The sequence below is a fragment of the Penicillium soppii genome (genome assembly GCF_028829465.1).
Source record: "Penicillium soppii strain IBT 18220 chromosome Unknown utg000007l, whole genome shotgun sequence".
In the NCBI taxonomy this organism is placed as follows: domain Eukaryota; kingdom Fungi; phylum Ascomycota; class Eurotiomycetes; order Eurotiales; family Aspergillaceae; genus Penicillium; species Penicillium soppii.
The window spans coordinates 1394640-1418393 of NW_026643237.1; the positions used below are offsets into that span (position 1 = coordinate 1394640).

A 23754-nucleotide genomic window follows, 5' to 3' on the forward strand; every position below is an offset into this window, starting at 1 on the left:
CTGAAGCGGAGCTACGTTTTTGCCTTACACTCTCAAACTACATATATATAAAACCTGAAGTAAATAGTGTCTCGGCCAAAAGCTCCGGAGATTTGCCCTATGACATGCAGGGACTAATGCAGCATAGTCTGTGGAGAAACACGATAACCTTAGATCTACATAGTTATTTATTCATTTTTCTTTCACTCTAACACTTCATCTCTCTGCATATAAATGTGCATATCTCTCTTGACAAATATGGACTATCGCGGCAAACACCTCTTTCCAAACATACTATGAGCCGGTAGCCGCCGGCCAAGACAACTGGCCCCATGGATCATCAGAGAGACACTTGTTTTCATTTCTTACTTCGTTGCTATTTGTATTCATTCATTATTAGAAAATCATTCCCTCTATCTATCCTTTTCAACTTCCTACAATCGATAACGTCAACCCCACATCTACATCTAACATGCCCTCATTACGAAACATCCTCCACAAACGCGACGAGCTTACTGACAATCCAGCACCGGCCGTCGTTGCACCCTCAACCCCAGAATTCAAATTAATCCGCACAGACACACACACCCAAGAGATCCTCACTCCACCTTCAGATCCAACCGACACAGCACATCTATCATCACCAACCCAAGAAACACGACCCTCCTTCTCCCCGCGCCGCAGCTTCCAACTCTTCAACCGCACCTCAAGAGCAGACTCCGCATCCTCTCAGTCCCCGCCGCGCCGCGAACGTAGCCTTTCAAAGATCTTCCACCTCGACTCCCGCAGTCGCAGTAACTCGCGCGATTCCTCCGCCAACATCCCCGCAGACCTACCGCAGATCGACGATGACCGAGGGGCCACTCAACAAGAGCGCGAGGCGCTGTGGGAAAAGAGGGCAACGGTGCTGGTTCAGCAGAATCCGCAGTTCGCACACCCGGGTTCTTATTCGCCCGGGCAGGTTGAGGAGTCGCTAGGTCTTGGGTTGGGGGTGCAAGCTAGGGCGAGGAGCTCCAGCCAGAGTTGTGTTGTGGACCCGAATACAGATGTAGGCTGTTCGATATGAATTTTGGAATGGGGGACTAATAAGCTGTAGATCAATATCCAAGAGGCGATTCGATTGCATGAATCTGGTGGTGAGTTTTGCTCTGGCAATTTCCAAGGACTTTTATTGATGAACTTTAGATCTTGAACGATCCACGCATATGTTCGGACAACTTGCAGATCCTAATGGGCCAAATAACCCACTAAGTCAAGTGCTATATGGTCTGGCGTTACGGTATTGACAGACACTGCTCTTTATTTACTCATTATGCTAATATATCTAGACACGGATGGGGTTGCCCTCAAGACCCAGCGCGCGCAGTGACGTACTTGTCTGCCGCAGCGTCCAACTCGGCCGCTGTAGAAGCCGAAGCGCTGCGGGCTGGAGTCAAAAAAGGTGGATCTGCGAAAGGTGAGCTCGTTCTAGCTATGTTTGAGCTTGCCAATTGTTTTCGAAATGGATGGGGTCTGGCGAAAGACCCTGCTGCTGCAAGACAGTATTATGAGACTGCAGCGAACCTGGGTGACACCGATGCCATGAACGAGGTGGGTTGGTGTTACCTCGAGGGATTCGGCGGGAAGAAAGACAAGGTGCGTGTAGCTTTCAGCTATATATGTATTAAATCTTTGCTAACTTGATGGTATTCAGTTCAAAGCAGCCAAGTACTACAGACTTGCAGAGGAAAATGGATGTCCTACGCTTGGAAATTCATGGTACGATTGACTGACTTTGTTAAAACCCCCCTCCGGAGAATTCGACCATGCTAAAAAACCCTACAGGATCTGGAAGGACAAGTATAATCCTAAATGACCACACCACCATTTTTGACCATTCCTTTCTCTGATTCATGATTGATATGTCTGTATGCCTGATGTTATTTATCTGATCTCGATGTACATAATAGTCTTATACTACGTGCCACGCCAGAACATAACGCACGAATGATTGATGTTATTTCTAGCCAGACCGATCCATAAATCACATATCCTCTCTATGCTCAATCATCGTAGCCTGTTGCTTGTCTTCTAAGCTCATAGCAGCACCAGTAACGCTCGCACTCTCACCATCGAAAATTACTGCAATCTCCTCGAGCGACCTCCCATTGGTCTCAGGATAGGCTTTCCAGACAGCGACCAAGACAATCAGCAGAACAACCAAAAACACAAAATAGTACTTCCAAGAAATATTCTCGAATGCAATAGGGTTGATGAGCTGATTAAAAATTAATGCCATATAGGTCGAGATCATAGTGATAGCAACGCCCTTAGCACGCAGCGAGAACGTCCAAATCTCAGCCGGGTACGCCAGAAGCAGTGGCGTGAAGGCAATATCATAGCCAGCATAGTATATAAAGAGAAAAGGAATCACGGCTGTCCCAACGGCACTGGTTCCTGTTGTTGTAAAGCTACCAGATAAAGCAGTGATGAGAATATAGCTGATGAGCATTATCGCTGTTGATGTGATGAAGAGAGGGCGCCGGCCAGCGCGGTCGACTATACATGCGCCTACAATGCTCATTATCAGGTTCCAGACCTGAAGGAAGCCATTGATCAGCGTTTGGTCGGTAGTAGATGTTATGCCGATAGTGTCGAGAATGAGGGTCAGGTAGTATGAGACCACTCCGCTAGAGAAGTATTGCGATTCAGTATTCCGAGCCGACACCAAGGGAGCACATCCAGATCAATACTTACCCTCCATTCCACTGGGCAAAAACACCCAGAGAAATACTCAAAAAGAGCCGATAACGATTCCCTGGAGTGTTGACACAATCAATCCAGCGGGCCTCCCTCGCCTGCACCTCAAGCTCCAACCCCCTCGTAATCTCCTCCATCTCGAAAGCAACAAGCTCCGAACCCTCATCACCACCCGCATGAAACCGAACAAGAACATTTTTCGCCTCACGCACCCGATCCTGCTTCACCAACCAACGCGGCGACTCAGAAACCGCCAAAGCCCCGGGCATCGCCAAAAGCGGCAACGCAATCTGCACAAGAACAGGGATCCGCCAGGCCCAATTGCTCTGCAAATTCCTCGTCCCGAACGCAACCCACGCAGAAAGCGAGGATCCAAAGTAATACTGACACATATAGATAGAGGTGACGAGCGAGCGGTGCACCGGATATGCTATTTCCGTAACAAGAATGACAGCGCACTGGAACCAAGCTCCGGCAATACCAACCAGAAGCCGGGAGTAGATGAATGTATTTGGGCTCTGAGCGGTAGCTTGCAGAGCTACGCCGAGAATCATGAAGACATAGCCTGTTAGCACTGTTGGCTTGCGGCCGAAGCGGTTTGCGGACCAGGCTTGGACCGGGAGGAAGAGCATGCTGCCGATGTTTTGGAGGGCGTTTATGAAGCCGAGTTTTAGGCCTGTTGGATGGGACATGAAGGTTTGCCACTGGGGGAGGGATTGGAGACCGTTCATTAGTGAGATGTCGTAGCCTACTGTGCTGGAGAAGAGGATAAGGCTTGCTAGGTGGGTGTTTAGATGGCGTAGGTGGGCTATTTTCCACCATGGTTGCGAGCTCGAGGAGAGGGCCTGGTGGTTTGTTAGAGGATGTGTCATTTCGTTCATGATGTGAACTCGTACTGAGGAAAGCCCGGATCTAGGTGCTTTAGGGGAGTGTTTGTCTTTTATGGTGGCTGTGGTCCAAAGGGAAGGCATCGAGACCCTTTCGATGTTGGCTCTTGATCTTTACCTCACAGCTTAGAGTCTTTTAACTCATCTATGTATAACTGTTCTTGTCAGACGTTCCGGCAGTTCGGGGTTTGATTTATTTCATGAGACGATCTCTCCCCGCGGGGTTGAGGTGTGGGGAGATTGTGGATCAAATCCCACCCGTTGGTGATTTGCTTAGTTCTGTGATCCGGGGTGATTGTGCTCATCAATTGGATTGAGGCCCGCTGGAGATAATGTTGACTTTAACTAAGGCGTGCACTTGTCTTAGTTGAGACAATTAGTTGGGACAAGTATGCAAGGGTTACCGAAGATTAGCCGTGGCGACAGGCACATCCACACGTTGAGGGCCTAATAGGTATGATATATATGATAGAATATCATTATTTGTTATTGTTTCCTATGTTGTTATCTTCTAAGATATTAAGTGAATAGAGTATCCTGAAGATAGGTGTCTGTTAGGGCGTTGTGAACTCCAGTATAATCTAACGAGTGAATAAGGGGTAATCGGCCATTCAAATTTGGAACATGTTTTGACTTCAACGCTCTGGTCTGTCTCATTTTATTTCTATCGCAGTAAAGCCCAATTAATGGGTGATTGGGATCGACCGGAACAGGTGTAAATCTCATTATAACTACCCAGGCTTATTTATTCCGTATTTCATTGAACAAAAATGAAACAAAAAGGACCCGCCTGTATTCATTTAGTGCGAATGTGGGCATAGTCTCGCTGATTGAGAATCTCCTCCTCGGGGAACCAGTTTCCATGCATACCGTAAGGCACCCGCTGAGGCAGGGTGATCTTTGCTACAACATCCTTCATTCCTATCGCATCGATAATCCACAGCTCACCCTTAGAATCTGCCGAAGCTTCGCCGTTGTCGTCAAGTTGGGATTCATCAAAAACATACGTAACGAGCCATCCATCGTCTTCCCTTGTACTTGACTGGCGGGACACAAAAGAGCATTCTTGTGCATACCACCGATCAGGTAAAGCAAAGACTTGGATTGGGTCGTCCAAGTCTTCAGAAGAGATTACTTGCTGGATCGTTCTTTTGTCAACGACCCCGCTCCCTTTGGTTGGAGGATTTTCCTCTCCCATTTTCAAAAGGCGGCGCACATCCATTTTTACCAGACAGTCAATCTTCACATTTCCAATCGAAGAAGACACGAAGTTCCCCTGCCGCATGGAACAACCATAGATAAACTGTGCAGCAGTCATCTCAAGGTGTCGGGGCACATGGGGAAATTCAAACGGAATAGCCGAGAGAGCCCATTGCTGCGTCAGCCCAGAAATTATCTGGTAATAGTACAGAACACACTCGGGCTGCTGGGGGCACATGGAGGCAGGGGCCTCCATGCCACCCATATGATAGAATGGGGCAAGACTGTTGATTCGACAGACTAATATATGGACTCGCATTCCCAGTGGGGTGGTTTCATCCCAAGTGTTTGCGGTGTGCATAACAACGCAGGGGTCCGTTTCATACCATTGAATCTTCTCTGGGGAATGCCGTGGAAAGACTCCCAGACGGGTCAGCCCTTCGGGATCATACACCACCACAGCTTTGTTCTGCACCAGATTGGCTGGGTTTAAAGAGACTGGACAGTCGACGATAACAGTGTTTTGACGAGAGACACCAAAATCGTGCATTAATTTACCGGATGAAATGCCAGGTACAGGCAAATTGAGACGCGGCCCATCCTTTTGATCCCCCGCAGGGACAATAGAATAATGAATAAATGGCGGTAGAAATGTGGAATGGAAAAGCATCAACTCTCCTGTAGTGCGATCAACTCGTGGCTAAGGAACAACAACTTAGCTTCAGCTTTGAATGCTCATTAAGCACAGGCTCCATCTGGACTTACATGAGCGGTTGTCATCTCCTTGTAGAAGCCCTCGATACCCTCGCACCCAAAATGCGGTTCAAGAGGATCTCTGTACTTCGACTCCCCTCGCGCGCTGGCACCGGTAAACCAGCCAATAGTTTGCAAGGAAGGTAGAAGAACTCTCATTAGGGGCCCAATCTCGTTGGTTGCCATGACACGGCCATCGTGGTGGAACACACTTGTATTGGCGGCACCGACCCTTTTGATCGGGCGAGCGATGAGTTTGAGCAGGGATGCGAGCACAATAATATACGTTCGCAGCATTCCGAGAAGTATCCGGAACCGTGAAGGATTGGGGTTCACCAAAGTAGCCATGCTGGGTATAACAGGATACAGGCGCTTATTCTGAGTTGCTGCGCAGTGGACATCGGTCATAACATACTGATTTGTAAACAAAGGTTGGACACGCTTGGAATCCGGTAAGCGTTTGAAGAAAACACCTGTCAACATGCCGTCGCCATCGAACCAGTGGATGTCTCGCTGGGTATCGTCGGTTAACGGATTGCTGCCATTCCTCACATATTGGCCCCCGAGAAATTCATCTGGGATAAACCCTTCGACGTCACATGGCTCTGAGTCAAGAGTAGTGTGAATTGGAGCATAGTTGCCAGCAAAGTACCTGTGGGCTCGTCAACGCTGCTATATGGCTGTCAGGTATGTACTTACGGGTGAGGTTGAGTGTAAGACATGGCGAGCTGTGCATGGATAAAAATAAGTCTGAACAAGGGAATGAACAAGGGAAGAGTGTATATACATTAAGTATCATATGCACTTCATTTATTTCTCTTTTGACTTAGTCAATAACGCCACTATGACATGGTAGGATATACCAAGTATCTAAAGTAAGAAATCCAAAAAACAGGAAGAATAGGAAGAACACAAGTAGATCATTACTTCTATAGAACTAACATACATAAGAAGGACTGTGACTCTGCAAACGCAATAATAAGAACTTCTGTGATGTAGTTCACTGCCGAAGTTGCCAAAATGAGTGAAGATATTCATTTATCTTGTGATACATTGCTTTGACTGTATTCCAAGGTTACGCCATGAGCATTGACATCGTTCTACTTAAGGTTCCGTGTTACTCTAGACTATACGTGTCATTCAAGGAAGTAGAGAACTTTGAAGTTGGTTAGTGACGCATATCTCATTTTAGCGATGACATTATGCTCGCGGTTAATTATGTTGTCAATATATTGAAAGGTAGACAGTATATGGGCTACCCCAAAGTCTCAGAGACTAACTATTACAATTCAAACCTTGAAAGTTCATCATTGAGAGTGCAAAATGCTTTCAGAATATGCTATGGTGTAGGTTTATCCTTGCAAGTACCTTACAAAGCATCACTAAATGCCTTTCTGTGTAGGCATGTCACCTACAACCTACCTCTGGCCGTATCAATGACTGGCCTGTACTGGCCCTTTCTGAATCGACTTGACATACTCAAGATATTCAGCTTAGTGACTGTAAGTGCATCACATATCATATTTCATACCGTACTAACACTTCTCCAGGTTTCGGTGATAGCCACAACTCCGTGGGATTCTTACCTCGTGCGAAACAAGATCTGGACATATCCCGAAGATGCGGTCAGTGGCTACACGTTCTTCTCTATCCCTATTGAAGAAGTATTCTTCTTCATCATTCAAACCTACAATACCAGTATGATCTATACTGTCATAACACGAAGATTGGTTTTAGCGTCATATCTTCAAAAACCATCCCGTGCTCTTCAGATACTCGGTGGATTCATTCTCGGCTCTGCCGCTTTGGGTGGGCTAACTGCATTCATAATTGGTGATAAATACACTTATATGGGACTGATGATTGCTTGGGCATGCTCGTGGCTATTGTTTCAATGGTAAGATTTCGTGATGCAAATGCTGAGAGTGGACAAACCTGATTATTTCATGCAGGGTGGTCTCATCTAACATTCTGCTCAACTTTCCCCGCAAAGAAATTGTTGCTTCTGTCATGATTCCCACTGTGTTTCTATGGGTTGTTGATACATTGTCTCTTGGAAGAGGAACCTGGGTGATTGAAAAGTCAACCAAGCTCGATATTCAGGTTTGGGGTAAACTGGACTTGGAGTATGTTGTGCCAGAAAAGGATAACAGAGCGGCGCTAATTGGAGCAGGGAAGCGGTATTCTTTCTTCTCAGCAATATGATGATAGTAAATGGCTTGGTGGCTGCAGACTATGCCATCGCTATGCTGAACTGCCAGAAAGCACAGGCTACCGGAGATATAGAAGAGGGCTTCTCAGTCCGCAAGGCTTTGACTTCTTTGATCGGACCCGAGGAAAAGTCCCGGACTTCATTTGTTTCTGTTCTGAGGAAATCAGTCCAACGGTTGGCCATTTCCAGTCAGAGCATGTATATGGGAAGTGCAATGTTCCAAGGCCCCTTTGCGCATAGATCTCATCTTCCTGTGAGTTTGCAGATTGGATATCTCGATATCGATTCACTACTGACCCTTGAAGTTACTCCTTCTGTCGTATAGCAGATGATCTTGTCGATAATGCTTCCAGCGCGGAGGCTGCAGAGACAATCATCGAGCAATGCGGCGAGCTGTTGGAGGCTAAATTTGCTTCGCCAACCGACTTTCCGAAGAGCTTTAGTGCTAAGTCCCATGACTTTGATGAGCTGAACGAGCTCATTGAAGCTATTGATTATCTTCCCGTATCTCGGCTTCGAATTGAGCCTTTTCAAGGATTGCTCGAAGGGTTCAAACAGGACCTGCAATTTAATCACCACAAAAGGGTATTTCCGATATTTTCCGAATCAGAGTTGGAAGATTATGCATACCATGTGGCGGGAACAGTGGGCCTATGTGTTCTTGACCTGATCTTCCACCATTTCCCGCAGCAGCAATCTTCCACAGCGCCATCTCTAAATGAAGAGGTGCGTCAAGCAGGCTGCCAGATGGGGAAAGCCCTTCAATATATCAACATTGCCCGGGATATTGGACGCGACGCAGCGATTGGCCGAGTTTACTTACCCACCACTTGGTTGAAAGAAGCTGGAGTCTCACCAGAAGACGTGGTCTTCTGTCCGTCCGACCCTCGTGTCGATGGGGTGCGGTCTCGTGTTCTGCGTAAAGCAAAGCAGCTCCATGATCAATCTGAGAACGCAATTCGAAATTTGCCACTGGAGGTCCAAGGCCCTCTGTATGCAACTGTAAAGAGTTATATGGAAATTGGTGCTGCATTGGAGCGTGGGGCTCGTCCCTGCCATCCAGATCATAAATTGCGACTTTCTATCCCGAGGCGCCTAGTTGTGGTGTACAAAGCTATGGTTATGGCCTCGCGGAAGTAAGGAGAGAAGTTGGTGCTGTGTTGTCTAAAGTTGTATCTTGGAGATTCCTTGGAGCACAGGCCCTAAAGCCTGCCTTGGTTGTTTGATAATTAGTTTTTTCTTCGGGTATTTTCTTATTTCTCTTCCAATTTGGTCTAATGTCGCGTTGTTATTGCTCTCTGCTTTTTTGATTTACCCAGCTATTCTGTATTGATCGTTGGTGATTGGTCTTCAACTTTTCTACACCGTATTTTATCAAAGTATTTCCTTTTTACATGAATATGTTGAACATTGCCTTGTTTTTAAATAATGTCAATTTAGATAAGAACCCGAAAACAGTACCTAAAGCGAGATAGTTGGCTGTCGATCTTAGGCAAATATCATATCTTTGCCCCAAATGTTCATGTCGGCCCAACTGAAAATCACCGAAACCAAAGCCAACAGCATACTTGTGATTGCGAATAGAGTTCCAAACCTCAATACGGTCCCATCACTGCCTCTGTTCTCATAGGCTTTCATAACCTTTTCCGCAACTAGCTTGGCACCTGCCAAGCATACTGGAACCCCGGTGCCAGGGTGCGTACTGGCCCCAACAAAATACAAGTTCCCAATACTCGGGTGCTTGTTCTTTGGACGAAACATCAAGACATTGAGGAATGAGTGCGACAAGCCTAAGATTGCGCCACGATCAAGGTTGTACTTTGACTCCCATGTAAGTGGTGTCTCATACTTTTCAAAGACGATCTTCGACCGAAGATCCTTCAATCCGGTGCGAGATTCAATGGCGTTGAGCACAAAATCCCTGGTCTTTGATACGACTGTCTTCCAAGCCTGAGCATCATAGTGTGCTTCATTCGATGTCAGATGGCCTATGGGAACTAAGACGACGACTGTTTCTTTCCCGCCAGGTGCTGCGGTGGAGTCTACTCGGCTAGGAACGTTGACATAAAATGACGGCTCTGCCGGGAGGGTGTGGTCGTCGAATATAGAGTCAAAGCTTTCTCGATACTCTTCGGCTAGGAAGATGTTATGTGCTCTGAGTTGAGGTAGTATTTCGTCAAATGCCCAGAAAAACGAGATACTGCTGCAGGAGGTAGAGCGACGTTTCAGTGCATTGGCATAACGAGAACGTGGAAGAAGCTCGTTATATGAATAAACAAGATCGGCATTCAGGATCACAAGATCGGCATAAAGCTCTTCTCCTGAAGCAAGACGAACGCCCTTTGCTATCTTATTGTCATCCGAAAGAATGACTGACTCGACAGCATTGTTGAGACGATATTGTACTCCATATCTTTCGCCAATATCTGCGATGGCCTGAAGAACCTATAGCTCACGTTAGGAGATGAGCCTTCAAAGTATATCATCTGTTGGGCTTACATACTGCTTGGAAGCCTCCCCTCGGATAACCGATCCCATGCACCGTTTCGCTATATTGCAACAGCGAATACGTACCGGGGGCTCTGTACGGGCTCATTCCCATATACATGGAAGAAAAAGTCCACACTCTTCTCATTCGTTCGGTCTGGAAGTATTTTGATACGCGACCGTACACACTGGTCCATGGACGCATCCGCAGTAGTGCCCATAATACGTCCGGTCTTAACAGACTCAACGTACTCAATGCACTCGGATAATCTTTGTGAAGAACATGTTCCAAGGAGAGCTCGTAATTTTCCCCTGACTCGGCAAGGAATGCACATAGTTGGGAAAAATGACCTGGGCCTTCATATCGCTCGACTTCGCTCTTAAGGCGCGCCAGATCAGAGGACAACTCAACAGTCTCATGATCCGCAAACCAAATGCAATAATTTGGCTCACATTTCAAGATCTCAACTTTCTCTTGTTCTATCGATGTTTTGAGATCGCGGAAGGTCTCTTCGAAGAGTTCTGGCATGAGAAGGAGGGATGGCCCTTGATCGAAGCGCTGGGAGAGTCAGAAAGGCGAGCTTAGCAGTAAAGTGGGTACATACATGATTTTGATGGTACAGTAGGGAGCATCTTCCTCCCACGTAGCCTTGCTTTTCTATCACCTTCACTTTGCATCCTTGCTGGGCCAGTCGAGCCGCCGTGGCAATGCCACCAGCACCAGCCCCTAAGAGAGTCAGCAGTCTCATTCAAAGCTGGAAACTTGAGAACATCATCAAAAGATGGACTCAATACCAAGATGAACTAATATGATACATACCTACAACGATTACAGACGGTCCAGCCATGATTGTGTGAAGCTTATTCGTAATCTGGTTTAGGGGAATTTCGGACCATGGACGATCAGTATTAAAGTAAACAACCTCGATATCGTTTTCCGTCAATCAAGCAACTTTCTTTCACTCATCAGCAATGAACTCAACTAAAATGCAAGAGAGAGTGCATGGAGCCCCAGCTTGCCGATCAGCGGGCTAGGAATAGTAGGCTGCATATGTTGTGTAACGGCACGTGAATAGGAGAGGTCCGTCTGTACATTGCATAGGTGATGTTAAAGGACGTCAGAACGAGGAATGTGATCTGCGGTAGGACATGACAGAAAGTCTATCTCAACTTCATTGCATCATACATTCAAGCCCGGAAGCAATGGGACTTTCAATTTGCTGGGCCTAATAATTTGTTGTAGATTTGTTCTCGTATTCAAACTCTACCACCTGGGATAGTCAGTCACTGAGCCCCAACCGATTGAAATGCATTTGGATTGAGAGCGTAGATCAATACGAATATCAGCTTCTCGTACATCGGACAAAACATCCGTTGGCTACAAGCCGCCACTTGAGGCAAAGATCCTGAAACTGAAGTGAAGCTAATTTCTTGTGAAACTATCCGCATCGTCATATTGCCTGGGCGTGGTAGGATGACATAGTTCTGTTTCTATATAACCAGGTGCCATGATGGAGTTTCTCAATATCTCGAAGCACAATATTGGCGTCTATTATTCATCTTATAATCCTTCCAAATATGCATTTTATGAACTTTCTCTTCAAACGCAATCCGTTGGAGTCGCGCCAATCGCAAAGTCCATCACAAATTGACGTTCAATTCGGCTTCAAAGAATATTCGCCAACACTCCAGACCCCAACAGCCACATTCGGGGGCGTGTGTAATTATGAGACAGACACCCAAGACCAGCGTAAGCTGGAGGAGGAAAAAGTATTTGACAGTCGTTCGTCAAGCATGGATAGCAATTTCTAATCTGCTTAATCAAAGATAATATCTGCGCCATACGCCTATTTATGCAAAAATCCAGGCAAAGATATTCGTGGCAAACTCATATCCGCATTCAACGAGGCCTTGAAGATCCCGGAGGCGAAATTGCAGACGATCAAAGATGTGGTCGGCCTTCTGCATGTGGCATCTTTGCTGTCAGTTCCTCCCAAATATTGACGGCATGCTGGATTCATATACTGACAACATATAGAATTGATGACATCGAGGATTCTTCCACGCTCCGACGCGGGTTTCCTGTAGCTCACAGGATCTTCGGCATACCACAAACAATCAATTCGGCCAATTTCATGTATTTTCAAGCTCAAAGTAGATTGTCCCAGCTACATCAACCAGATGCTTTTGAAATATTCACAGAAGAGCTTCTAAGGCTTCATCGGGGTCAGGGCATGGATCTTCACTGGAGAGATTCCCTCACATGCCCTACGGAGGAAGACTACATTGAGATGATATCAAACAAGACCGGAGGTCTATTTCGACTCGCGATCAAGTTGATGCAGCTACAGAGCGAGAGTTCACAGTAAGTTTAACTTGTGGTAAAATTGATAACTACCCATGCTCTTTGGTCAATTTTTGGGTTTCTTTAACTGACAATTTTCAAATTAGGGACTATGTGCCTTTGGCAGAAACATTAGGAATCTTGTTCCAAGTCCGGGATGACTATCAGAATTTACAAAGCCAGCTTTACAGCGACGGAAAAGGCTTTGCTGAGGATATCACGGAGGGGAAATTCTCTTATCCTATTATACACAGTATCCGAAACAATCCTGGGGACTTTCAACTGATAGACATTCTTCGGCAAAGGACTGATGACGAGGCGGTCAAGTTATACGCTATACAGATCATCGAGTCAACTGCAAGTTTCAAATATTGTCGCCAGAAGATGACGACTTTGACAGCCCAGGTCAGGGGTATGCTGGATAGTATGGGAGAGGAGGATGACTTAGCGGGGCTAAGCAGCTTACTAGATTTGTTGAAAATCAAGGAGTAGGACTAGAATGAATTCGTCCATCTTTATTTTCTTCCTTGTTTGAGTCCTCTAGTCTTCTTTTGGCGAAGCTCGTGTAATTGTTTTATTGCATTCTCCGAAGATTTATCTATGCAGGATGTCGATGCGTAAATAGCTCTCTCTTCTCCTAGATAATCACCGGATATCAGAAATATATACTTGTTCCAATTATTTACCCACATAAAATGAGGATGTATAACTAACCACTTTTATATACAAAACAATCAACCTAGAGCAAGCCTGAATCTGAAACATCCCCTCTAACAAGCCCCACAGCCCGTGATAGTCGGTGGACTAACAGGTCTCTGGATTCTCGGAAGGAAATTCCACAGAATCAAGATAGCGCCCGAAAGTGCTAAGATGAACGGCATCAAAACTTCGACGCCCTTTGCCTGTGCGAGGACACCGACAATGAACGGAAGTACTGCGGCACCTGCACCCCCAAATGCCGCAGCAAATCCAATAGCGCTGACATGCAAGTGCTTGGGTAAAAGTTTGGTGCAGACAACCACTACTCCTGGGAACAAAGGACCTAGGAAGAATCCTTGGAAGGATACAGCAATTGCACCAGCGTAGAAGCTTGGAACCTGGTAAAGAATAATACAAAATACGATCTCGAGCGCGATGTAAGCCTGATTAATGGTGAGCTTTTGGCACTGTTCAACTCTTGGGATAGTTTCACTGAAAGCTTACCGTGATAGCGATCTTTTCCCCAATCAAAGGAGTCACGAATCCGAGAATAATTCGACCGACTGCTATCCCAAGCCAAAATCCAGTAGAGGTCATACTGCTAGAGAATGGTGCGGCGTGTCGTACTTCTTTCATGAATGTCACGATCCAGCCTCCAAGAGCGACTTCAATGCCGACATATCCGAGAAGAAAGACAGCGCATATCCAAGTGATACGGGCAGAGGGCATTGTGAAGAGAATCTTCCGTAATCCGCCCTTTTCGGGGTCTGCGTCGGGCTGTTGTTTTCTGGAATCTCGGAAAGAAGCTCCATCAGAGTCCCAGAAACAGGTAACGGTGAAGACAAGCTCAATCACAGCACCGCCAATCTGAATAGCAGTTGGAATCAGCTTAGTTTGATTTAATGAATATGAGCAGAAACGTACCATGATATAGTAGAAGTAATACCACGGCAAGCCCGCATCCGCAACTAGGAATGATGCAATGAGCGGACTAATCACGGCACCTATACCATAAAACCCGTGGAGTAAGCCAAGCAGCTGATTAGCATCATCCAGATTCCCGATCCAAGCATTCCACGCCGAGTCTGCAAGTCCATTCCCGAGACCTGCAAAAATAAATGACACGACCAGGACAGGGTACGGCGGATGAACACAGTTCAGGATGTAGGCTATGACGTGACAAGCGGATGAAACAGATGCGACACCTCGTCGGCCTATAGCACAATGTGCCCGGTCATTGACAATGGCTGCGGTGATATAGCCGACGGCTGGGGATAGGAAAAGGAGAGAGACAATTGTGTAAGAAACGTTGTAATATGTTTCGAGCTAAAACCGGGAAACTGTCAGAAGAGATGAACGTAAGAGAGAATTGGGAGACTCACGTATGGAAGAAGTGGCTATGTGGTTTCATAGTTAGTATAGGCTTGATGTGGGGAATGGGCAGCTAAGGAGCTTACCCCATATGCAGAGTCATTTGCCCCCATGACTAGAAAGCTCCAGAATGTTGCAAGGATCTTCAGAATATTGGATCGTGGGTGATTCCATCTTTCTTTGGTCACTTTGCTGGACAACGTCTCCAGGACTTGTGAATGATCGTTGTCGTGTTTTTCACCTTGACCTTCTTGAAAGGTGTTGTACGGGCCAACTTGGACTGTGTTGGACATGTTTCGTGACGAATATCAAAGATAAACCGATGAATTCGAAGAAGTGAGGCAATAGAAACGAGCAGCTTTTATACCCCTCTTTGAATAAGAGACAAAATCACATTTTCTCCACAAATCTCGTTGGTTTTGTCCAGATCTATATCGAAGTTGAGTGATTTGCCTATTTAGTATCGGAGCGGGTACTTGCCGGAATAGGTAGCTCCGCCAGCGGATATTGACCAATTGAGATCCAATCCCCTTTTGCACATTAATTGCCACATTGGCAAATAGTATATGGTTATCATAGATTTAGTATGTATGTTTTGCACGAGGAAACAAACTTCATTGCTATCCTTTTTCGTGTATAAAAGAGCGACATGTCAATATAGCCAAGTCTGGCCTGACAATACGAAAGCTTCCAGCACACTATCGAGTCAAACAAATATCATCCAGCAGCGTTGTTCATTCACCCCTTGTTACAAACGGCTCAGCTATCTATCTTATACCTTCGATATTGGCAGATTGATTGCAAGCCATTGATGTGGGATCCAATGGTCCAATGACTGTCTCAGATGGGAAAGTGCCCGATTCTACGTCTCACGACACCTTACAATAGCAACGTATGACCCTAGGGTGCACGGTGAATCCTTGGGCAATCAGTGCCTCAAAAAGCTCGGTGTGGTTATCACCAGAAACTGCTCTTCTCTATAGTGGCCAATATATATTGATATATGGTATTACACTACAAATCACCTGTGTAACAGAATTGCCTATTTTACGTAATTCCCTTCAAGTGTCAGCTGTTGGTGGTCAGTCGGGCTTTGAGCACGAGTTTCCTCACTACCGGTAATTCATTTTCCCTCGGCTCCAACGGGGACGAGGTCGCTACACCGCGAACTTGTTCACCAAGCTACTTCCCTCTTCATCTGAGAAATATTGATGGAAGGAGTCTGCGATCAGCGAGCATAGTCATCAATATAGTCAATTGTCTGTTTCCTACAACAAATGAGCTCTATCGAATATACACCTATCCCAAAAAAAGGCTGTTGAAGAAGGCGCTTACCACACACAAAACCATCCCCTGGGGGTATCAATTGTTCCAATCTCAAACTATCTTACAAATTAATTCCAAATTCTATCCCAAAACCTTTTCCACCGTTGTAAACCAAACACATTTTGTGCACCGTTCTCGCCAACTCAAGCCCATTTTCCAAGAAGAGCCATGATACCAGCACCAAGGAGCATAGTAAGCACCATGAAAGCCAGACGCCTGTCATCTTGCGTGCGATGAGGGTCAAACAAGAAGTCGCGCGCAAGCAACTCCACCAAACCAGTATACAGCAAAATACCAGCAGAGATCGAGTCCAAGACACCGGAGACAACATTTGCAGTAAAGGAACCAGGGTTGTAAGTAGTGCGCAGGCCCAGTCCAATAGCAATAGAAATAGGAGTCGTCAATCCGTAGGCGGTACACAAAAGCCAAGGAATCCAGCTACCCTTCTTGAAAGGAATGCTAGACATTCTAGCGCCGATACCAAGACCCTCAAACGACTGGTGGAACACAAGAACGGGGTAAAGAGTTGCAAACTCATCACCAGCAACACCAAGATTAAGACCAATAATGACTGAGTGGAAGATAACGCCAAATTCAAGAATCAGCAGCGCAGCAATCTGCTGCTTAACCGAGCGCTCGATAGCAAGCTCCTGCGACTGCGACTCGATCTCCTTCACCTGTTTATCGTCCGAGTGACGCGCCGACACACGCGAGCTAACACGCTGAACCTGAACATCACCACCAGAAGCCATCATCGGCTCGGGGTCCTCGCGACAAATGCCGTACTTGACTTCGACCCAGCGCTCGGCGCCGAAGTCCATGAGGAACACGACCATGAGAGAGGTGAGCACGATGGCAGGACACCAGGAGTAATCGGCCCAGTGGCCTGTCAGGCCGACGCAGGAGTTGCTTCCAATCTCGTCGTAGGCGGGGTCAAGAAGGTGGATGAATGCCGTTGCGATGATCACGCCCGCACCGAAGTACTTTGCGAAGAGGTAGACGTAGAGGGGGATGCGGAGGCGGGGGGCGCGCTGCGCCAGAACAGGGAAGAAGGTTGCTGCTGAGGAGACGACTAGGATTACGAAGATGGCGGATATGCGTGCGCCCATTCGGCCGTCGTATTCGTTTCCTTCTGCGTTGAGGTAGCAGACGATTTGGGCGGCGTCTGCCGTGTCCAGGTCGACATTGTGTGGGTCGAAGGACATTTTGATAGATGCTGTGCTATATAGATGGCTCTGGAAGGGGGGGATGGGTAGTCTTTTTAATCCTCGACCGATGTAAAGGCTCGAAGATCACGGGAGGAAATGAGAGCGACGATCTTGAGCTACGGATATGACAGGAGTTTCTTGGTCGTTTTATATCAGAGAAAAATCTGGACTCTTCGGGTCCTCCGTTGCTTTGGGGACCTTGGGACGTTTCGGCCCCCCATCATATGAACTAGATGGTTAGTCTGCGCCGGACCCCGGTTGCATGGCTTGCGTTATTATTTAATATTTTTGTATAAACATTTTGTATCTCATGGAATTGCTGAACATATGGTTTTCCGGATTTTTGTATGTAGTTGGGTTGAGTAATTAGGGTTCAAATGCCCCCCTTGCGGGATATCAAATGCCCAGGAACCACGAGCCCTACACATGGCAAACGTAACTCAAAAGGGTCGGGAGATTCTTGGAAAAAAAGCTTGGAGCTAACCAAGCCTCTGAAGCAAGTCTTGAACTGTGGACTTTGATTTTAGTAATTGATTGGGTGTGGGCGATATGACTTACCCCCAAGGTCCTTCGGTTAAGATGACGCGTGGAGCCAAAACCTTGAAATCGTACAATGAAGACAGGACATGTTACTGAGAAGGGCAGGTGCTATGGTAATATGGACTCAGATGTCAGGAAACGCTCATGTGAATGTAGGAACTGTGTATTCCAAATATGAGCTTGATATCCAGGCGGTCCGCGAAGCAGATGCCCGGCCAACTACCGTCGCCAAACGTGGAACAGAAATCTGGTTCGGTTGGGAGCGAACCAATTGTAGACTAATCAATAGTAATATTTACCAGAGCGTAGATTTAAAATTCATAATATATCATATCGTTTCTTGTTTCGATTTGTTGATGTCACCGCCATTGGGGGATTTAAAACAAAAGAGAAGAAGGCATTCAATAACCAAGACAACCTTGGAAGTGAAGTACACCCTACGACTCTAGTCCCAGTAAGGACTTCTAGAGCTGAGACAGAAAAAAAAGAGGATTTAAAACAAGAAAAAAGCAACTTCATGCTGTCAAAGGCACGAGACCATCCCATCCTATATACCATTCCTAATCCCTGCGACAGAACACCCTAGACTGTTCAAAAAAAAAATCAATAAAACATGAGCCATGGAAACTTAAATCATCATAGTCAGCACAGTAGAAAATGCAATCGCCACATGCAAGGATTGTTCATATCACATTTCGTTTCTCATGTCCCATTCTCAACCCCCCTAAGAGGATCCCATGGCTCTGTACACATACCGGGTTCCCATCATGTCGTTCCTATAATATAATCCACTTAAGCTGAAAAAAGCAACCCGCTCCAAAACCAATCGCTAAAATCACGCTAAACAAGACCGCTGTGAAAACCAATCCTTAACCCATAAACATAAGAACATAAGAATAAACATGAAGTACCTCCAATACAAAGATAGCAAAAGAATAAAAAAAAGTATTGCGTGATCTATCATAGCACGCCAATTTCAAGGACCATTGCTAGTCCGCATTTTTGAAGAAAAGAGAACCAAAAGGAGCAAAAAGGTCATTCGGACTAGCCAAGACCAGACACAAATGCAAGAAAGTAAGCGAAAAACTCGCAACTGTCGTTGTCGTTGATATCAAGATTTCAAAATCAAGCATGGTAAATACCCTCCTCCTTAACTGGGGTAGCGTAATCTTGCACCATGCGCCGGAAATCCCGAATCACCTTCTCAGGCACCTGGTCCCACATCACCGAGCGCGAATGCACATCCGAAGACGCCATCTGACTCTGCCGAGCAGCCGTATTCTGCATAGCAGCCAGAGCCTGCTGCAGGGTGGACGGTTGCTGGGGCTTGAAGCCGTCGTCTTGGAACGTCGTCAGGGAATTGTACTGGTTCGCGTTGAGAGAGAAGACCTGTTCGCGCTCTTGAGTTTGAGTGGGCATGATGAGAGTGTTGTGCAACTGGTCCAGCGTGGATGGAACGCTCATCTGCGCCATTTCCATGCCGCTGATTGTTGCGGGGGCTGGGCCGGTGCTGGTGCCGGTGCCGAGGGCGTGAGTTAGATCATGACTGGGTGATGAGGCGAGAACGGCTTTGAGCACATTTGCTGATTCGGCGCGGTACTCTTCTGATAATTGGGGGAGAGAGTGGCCTGGGATGGATGTGCTGTTTGAAGCGATGAAGGCGCCGAAGAGCAGACACATGTAGAAGGCGTTCCAGCTGATCGGTAGTTCTGTGGACTTTTCCGAGGGTTTGATCTGGCTGGTTGGCTGGTGGGGTTCTTGCATGGGCATTCCGTTCATTGGGAAGTCTTCCCATGAGTTGGTTTCCATGGCGAAGTTATCGAAGCCGTTGAAGTCGCCCGTGGGGTTTTCTTGGATGGGTTTGATGCCTCGCTCCAGTTTGTCGACGGTCTCCATTAGGATGTTATTCTTCTTGCGTAGCTCGGCTGTTTCCAGTGTGTGTACGCGGATGACCTCGTCTTTCTCCATGTGCATGCTTTCGATGTAATTGTTCATCTGCTGATGGGTGGCGATCCACTCGCTCTTCTCGCGCAGCAGCTCTGCTTCTCGGATTTTCATGCTTTGCAGTGCATCTTCCAAGTCACTGATTGTCGAGGTGAAGTGCTTCTTCTCCTCTTCCAGTTTTTCGGTGTGCAACTTCTTGCGTTGGCGAGAGTCCAAGCTGTTATATCGAGGTTAGTCTGTGATTGGGGTTGCTTGGGTCTGGTTTACTTACGCTGCTTGGCGATTTCGCAACAGTCGCTTCTGTTGCTTGAGTTCTTTGAGCTCATCCTCATTGGTAGATTGGCTGATCAAGTGATCGATGTTACTCAATGTGCGCTCAGCGGGGATCTCAAAGCGGGCGTTCTTCTTTCGAACACCGTCCCGCCGCATCGACAACGGTGAGTCGTTCCTATACGAAGGGCTCTTATTAGAGTGCGATGGGGCATCCGCTAGATCCATTGGTGCGGGCATCCAGCCCTGACTTGACTGCGGAGTCATTTCGGCACTACCCGGCGGCGCGAACATCCCAGCACGGTAGGACATATGGTTCATGGGCATCGCACTGACTGGTCCCACGGCACCACCGGAGAAAGGTGCGGTCGTGCTCTGGTCGGTCTCAACGGAATACTGTTCATAGCCCGCGGTCGGGGTACAAGACCCGGAGTTGGGGTTCGGCATCCAAGGTTGGTAGGAAGGGCCGTCAACAGACATGAACGGTGCACCGGTCGAGATCGGTATGGAATGACCGATATGCGAGTTCGAACGGGACATATTGGAGCTGTTATTGGAGTAGTTGGACCAGACAGAATCCCGATGTGAGTAGGCTGGGGCGTTATAGGATGAGCGGCGGCTGTCGAAAAGGTCGTGGGAAGATGGGTCCAAAATCTTGTCATCCAACACACTCATCTCGTCGTCTTCTGCCACATCTAATGTTGAAGGTGATGGTTGATAGGATTCAGATTGGAAATATCGTGCCATTATGGAAGAGGCGGTGTGTGTTGAGAAGGAGGGGTGGGGCGGGGGAAGAGGTGATTTATAGAGTAAAAAAGATATACAAAAAGAAGTAAGGAAAAGGGATTTGTAGAAAATGGAATTAACCAAAGAGGGAGTTGAATGAATAGAATGATGTTAGAAAGTGAAGCGAGAGGGGAATAATAATATCTAGTTCCGGGGGAAAAGAGACAGGCTACATAGTTTATGTAGCGCATTGCAAACCTCGTGCGGTTGATACTGTACTCCACAGGTACCGAATACCGAATTGAAGGATGGAGAATCGCTTTGTCGATCAAGTACCCAATACACTCACGCAGCGGTCTACGCGGGAGTGCAAGTGTGGCCCCGGGGGACAGCATCTCCGTTATTGGCTGCATCACTCTGCTTGGGCAGACCTGCAGGTGTTTGATTATTTCTGGGATTTTCCTTTTCATTTTTCTTCTTTTTTTCTGTTGAATTTTCTTTCCTAGATTTGGAGTTTCATCCTTTTCTAGTCTCGATGTAAATCTAGATTATTTTACCTATGTAATCCATATAACTGGTCAATAACTTCCAGGCAGATTTGTATGACTAGTACTTGTTACAAGCAAATTCCATGGGTTTTCTCGCCTTACCAAGTGGGGGAAAAATAGGATCCTTGGAGACGTTGGGCTTATCGATAACCAATAGCCTATAGATCGTGATCGTAACCTTGGAACCCCTGTTCTGTGGAGTATGTATGGTCTGTGCTAACTATATGTATTACCTAGGTTATGTTTTATGGTGTTTAGGTTATGAGATACTCATGGTCAGTGCTAAGATCATGTACATCAATAAGTACATAATAAGTACATAAGTATGCCCGGACTCAAATCTCATCATCCGTGAGTGGTCAGATGTTCAGTCTAGATGTCATCCTTTAAGCATAGCCAATCGTTCCCGAGTCAGTGTGACGATCTTGGGTACTTTTCTTTATTTACTTTTTTTAATTTACTTTTTGTTTCTCGATACAGTATTTTCCTACATACATATATGTATAACTCATATAGTTTCATCATCAGTCTCATCAAAGGTAGGGTTCTCCATGAAAAATGAATCTCTGGTACGGGTTCGGCCCGCTGGTCCACTGTTGGGCCGACCATGAAATGAAAAAGAATAGAAGAAAAGAAAATCCAGTCTTTCGAAGATAAATGGTATTTCAAGGTGAACGATAACTAGTATCTGAATTTGAGATTTCCAAAATGATGTAAATAATATATACTGTGAAGTAAATAAGCAGATGAGTCTGTGAGGATCTTGGGTCGAAAATCACAAGTGATCGACTTGCAGCCCTGCACCTTCCATATGGCTGAAGCAGCCATCTTTTCAACTCTTCGCTCACAGACCACATGTAAACCGTGATCGACTGTGCGGAGTGCAGGGAACATGATGCCATCGTATTTGTCGGGACTAATTCTACTTCAGACCCGTCTCGTTTCTACAAAGTACCTCTGTAAACAGCCTATACTCCGCCTTCATTATTATACTTAGGCTTAGGAAACATCAAATGATCCAATAATCCAAGGCAGCCAATCAAGAAGATCAACACCTTTCGTTTTTGGCTTTTTCTCTCCCCATTCTCACCCCAGAACTTCATAAAGCCCCTTATTCAGCGTTGCCGCCTAAAAGCACGCAGTCGGAGCTTGTTCCTGTCAACTCGTCTCAGCCGTTTCTCAGAGCACAAGCCCCTCGGCGTCAGGCCCCTGAGTCTGTTCGCAGTCTATACATAGTAAACATAAAGCAGTGACAATGATAGGTCTGACACTTGGGCGGCAGTTCCGCCGGTGGGAAACTTAACCCGGATGAAATCTAGCGGTGAAAGAACCAAGTTCGTCCAATTGAGATCCAGTCCTTCCATCGGTCACCCCGTCTACTTCATTAGTCATAGACATCAGAATTCGTTTCAGTGCAAGGTACCCGATCAAACTCTCCATATGATCCAGTCGTGCCATTTTCAAACTAAGCAAAACCCAACACCATACATTATGCGCCGCTATGTCTGCGCCATAACCCCTACTGCGCCATAACCCTACGTACATAGTAGTTGAACCCCTCACCAAAGACCAACCGAACCAACTCTGAAAAAATAAATTTTCCCGCAGTAAAGCTCTGAAACTCCCAATAACTCCAAAATGACTCAAATGAAAACTCCCTAGTGATCTGCCTTCTCTGAACAAGCTAGAAGTCCATGGCAGGTCCACATCTCCACTCCTTCATCCAATACTAAGCCTGTCAACGGCCCACTCCTTCCGCGGCTCCATATATAGTACAATTTATACTCCCAAATACCGTATGTGCCCAAGCCAAAGCATTTTCGTTTCCCCGGTAGACTAGACCCAAAGCGATCTCAAAGCCTCACTTTGCAGCAGTACTCGCCTGACTTCGCGCACTGGGTCATTGGGCATATCAGCGACGCTTGTGCGGGCTGGGATTGGACGACGCCGGCCACAAGATGCTCCCTACGGGTCGCTCTCGTCCACTGGCTGCTGTTTCCATCTCGAGGCTTCCTCGCTGCCTATCGGAGTGCTATCCGTCTCCATTGGACCCATACGTGCTTGCTCTTTGTTGTGGGAGCCTCCACCGGTAAGGTACCTAGTTAGTGGTAATTCTTGTCGCTTTCGGCGGTTATGGTGGTTGGGTCGAGGGATGGGTGGACCGGTTGATCTCAATATTGGAATAAAGATGGGAGTGGATGGAGTTTTCACTGTCGCTATTGGAGTACGTCATTGTCTTGTTCTCGTCCGAAAGTTGGGTCCTTTCTTCTGATTGCTGGCCCTGTTTTGGTATTCTCCTGTCTGAATCATAGTTTGTCCGTCTCATCAAATAATCCAATCGAGACCTACAACATTAACTTCGACAGATGAAGCCCAAAGCTGAATGATCGGGCAAGGCTTAGTACTTTTGGCAGGATAGCCACTGATGCCTTAGATCACAACGTGATAGAGGCTCTTCGTATGGAGTTGTGATGATTCTCCGATTTTTTCTCGCTATAGACCATGTTTCAAGTTGAAGGTT

At 46.6% G+C, this 23754-nt stretch overlaps 10 protein-coding genes across 10 annotated transcripts; 3 read left to right on the plus strand and 7 right to left on the minus strand.

The window, feature by feature from the left end:
• Positions 1–451: 451 nt before the first annotated feature.
• On the plus strand, positions 452–1834 carry N7529_009799 (tetratricopeptide repeat protein; the record flags this gene model as incomplete). The annotated part of the gene is made up of 6 exons (XM_057245326.1): positions 452–1027; positions 1076–1115; positions 1165–1258; positions 1308–1614; positions 1673–1737; positions 1804–1834. The coding sequence occupies 6 exons, from the start codon at positions 452–454 to the stop codon at positions 1832–1834; spliced, it is 1113 nt and encodes a 370-aa protein (XP_057093589.1).
• Positions 1835–2002: 168 nt separating this feature from the next.
• N7529_009800 (Major facilitator superfamily domain general substrate transporter) lies at positions 2003–3716 on the minus strand (the record flags this gene model as incomplete). Its single annotated transcript, XM_057245327.1, has 2 exons — positions 2003–2648; positions 2716–3716. Coding segments are annotated over 2 exons (1647 nt in total), but the record flags the coding sequence as incomplete, so codon positions are not given.
• A 685-nt stretch (positions 3717–4401) lies between these two features.
• N7529_009801 (carotenoid oxygenase family protein) lies at positions 4402–6280 on the minus strand (the record flags this gene model as incomplete). Its single annotated transcript, XM_057245328.1, has 3 exons — positions 4402–5505; positions 5571–6210; positions 6258–6280. The coding sequence occupies 3 exons, from the start codon at positions 6278–6280 to the stop codon at positions 4402–4404; spliced, it is 1767 nt and encodes a 588-aa protein (XP_057093591.1).
• A 601-nt stretch (positions 6281–6881) lies between these two features.
• N7529_009802 (phytoene synthase) lies at positions 6882–8910 on the plus strand (the record flags this gene model as incomplete). The annotated part of the gene is made up of 7 exons (XM_057245329.1): positions 6882–6904; positions 6961–7060; positions 7109–7455; positions 7511–7684; positions 7732–7958; positions 8011–8023; positions 8076–8910. The coding sequence occupies 7 exons, from the start codon at positions 6882–6884 to the stop codon at positions 8908–8910; spliced, it is 1719 nt and encodes a 572-aa protein (XP_057093592.1).
• A 348-nt stretch (positions 8911–9258) lies between these two features.
• Positions 9259–11105, minus strand: N7529_009803 (phytoene desaturase family protein; the record flags this gene model as incomplete). The annotated part of the gene is made up of 4 exons (XM_057245330.1): positions 9259–10215; positions 10274–10816; positions 10863–10984; positions 11078–11105. The coding sequence occupies 4 exons, from the start codon at positions 11103–11105 to the stop codon at positions 9259–9261; spliced, it is 1650 nt and encodes a 549-aa protein (XP_057093593.1).
• Positions 11106–11835: 730 nt separating this feature from the next.
• N7529_009804 (FPP/GGPP synthase family protein) lies at positions 11836–13093 on the plus strand (the record flags this gene model as incomplete). Its single annotated transcript, XM_057245331.1, has 4 exons — positions 11836–12007; positions 12125–12239; positions 12296–12622; positions 12709–13093. The coding sequence occupies 4 exons, from the start codon at positions 11836–11838 to the stop codon at positions 13091–13093; spliced, it is 999 nt and encodes a 332-aa protein (XP_057093594.1).
• Positions 13094–13371: 278 nt separating this feature from the next.
• On the minus strand, positions 13372–14964 carry N7529_009805 (MFS transporter; the record flags this gene model as incomplete). The annotated part of the gene is made up of 5 exons (XM_057245332.1): positions 13372–13743; positions 13805–14167; positions 14225–14626; positions 14683–14697; positions 14758–14964. 5 exons carry the CDS (start codon positions 14962–14964, stop codon positions 13372–13374), a joined length of 1359 nt encoding a protein of 452 aa, XP_057093595.1.
• Positions 14965–16140: 1176 nt separating this feature from the next.
• On the minus strand, positions 16141–17202 carry zrfA (high-affinity Zn(2+) transporter ZRT1; the record flags this gene model as incomplete). The annotated part of the gene is made up of 1 exon (XM_057245333.1): positions 16141–17202. One exon carries the CDS (start codon positions 17200–17202, stop codon positions 16141–16143), a length of 1062 nt encoding a protein of 353 aa, XP_057093596.1.
• A 1668-nt stretch (positions 17203–18870) lies between these two features.
• On the minus strand, positions 18871–20706 carry N7529_009807 (putative bZIP transcription factor; the record flags this gene model as incomplete). The annotated part of the gene is made up of 2 exons (XM_057245334.1): positions 18871–19906; positions 19961–20706. 2 exons carry the CDS (start codon positions 20704–20706, stop codon positions 18871–18873), a joined length of 1782 nt encoding a protein of 593 aa, XP_057093597.1.
• A 2492-nt stretch (positions 20707–23198) lies between these two features.
• Positions 23199–23466, minus strand: N7529_009808 (uncharacterized protein; the record flags this gene model as incomplete). The annotated part of the gene is made up of 2 exons (XM_057245335.1): positions 23199–23331; positions 23396–23466. 2 exons carry the CDS (start codon positions 23464–23466, stop codon positions 23199–23201), a joined length of 204 nt encoding a protein of 67 aa, XP_057093598.1.
• Between the last annotated feature and the right edge of the window lie 288 nt (positions 23467–23754).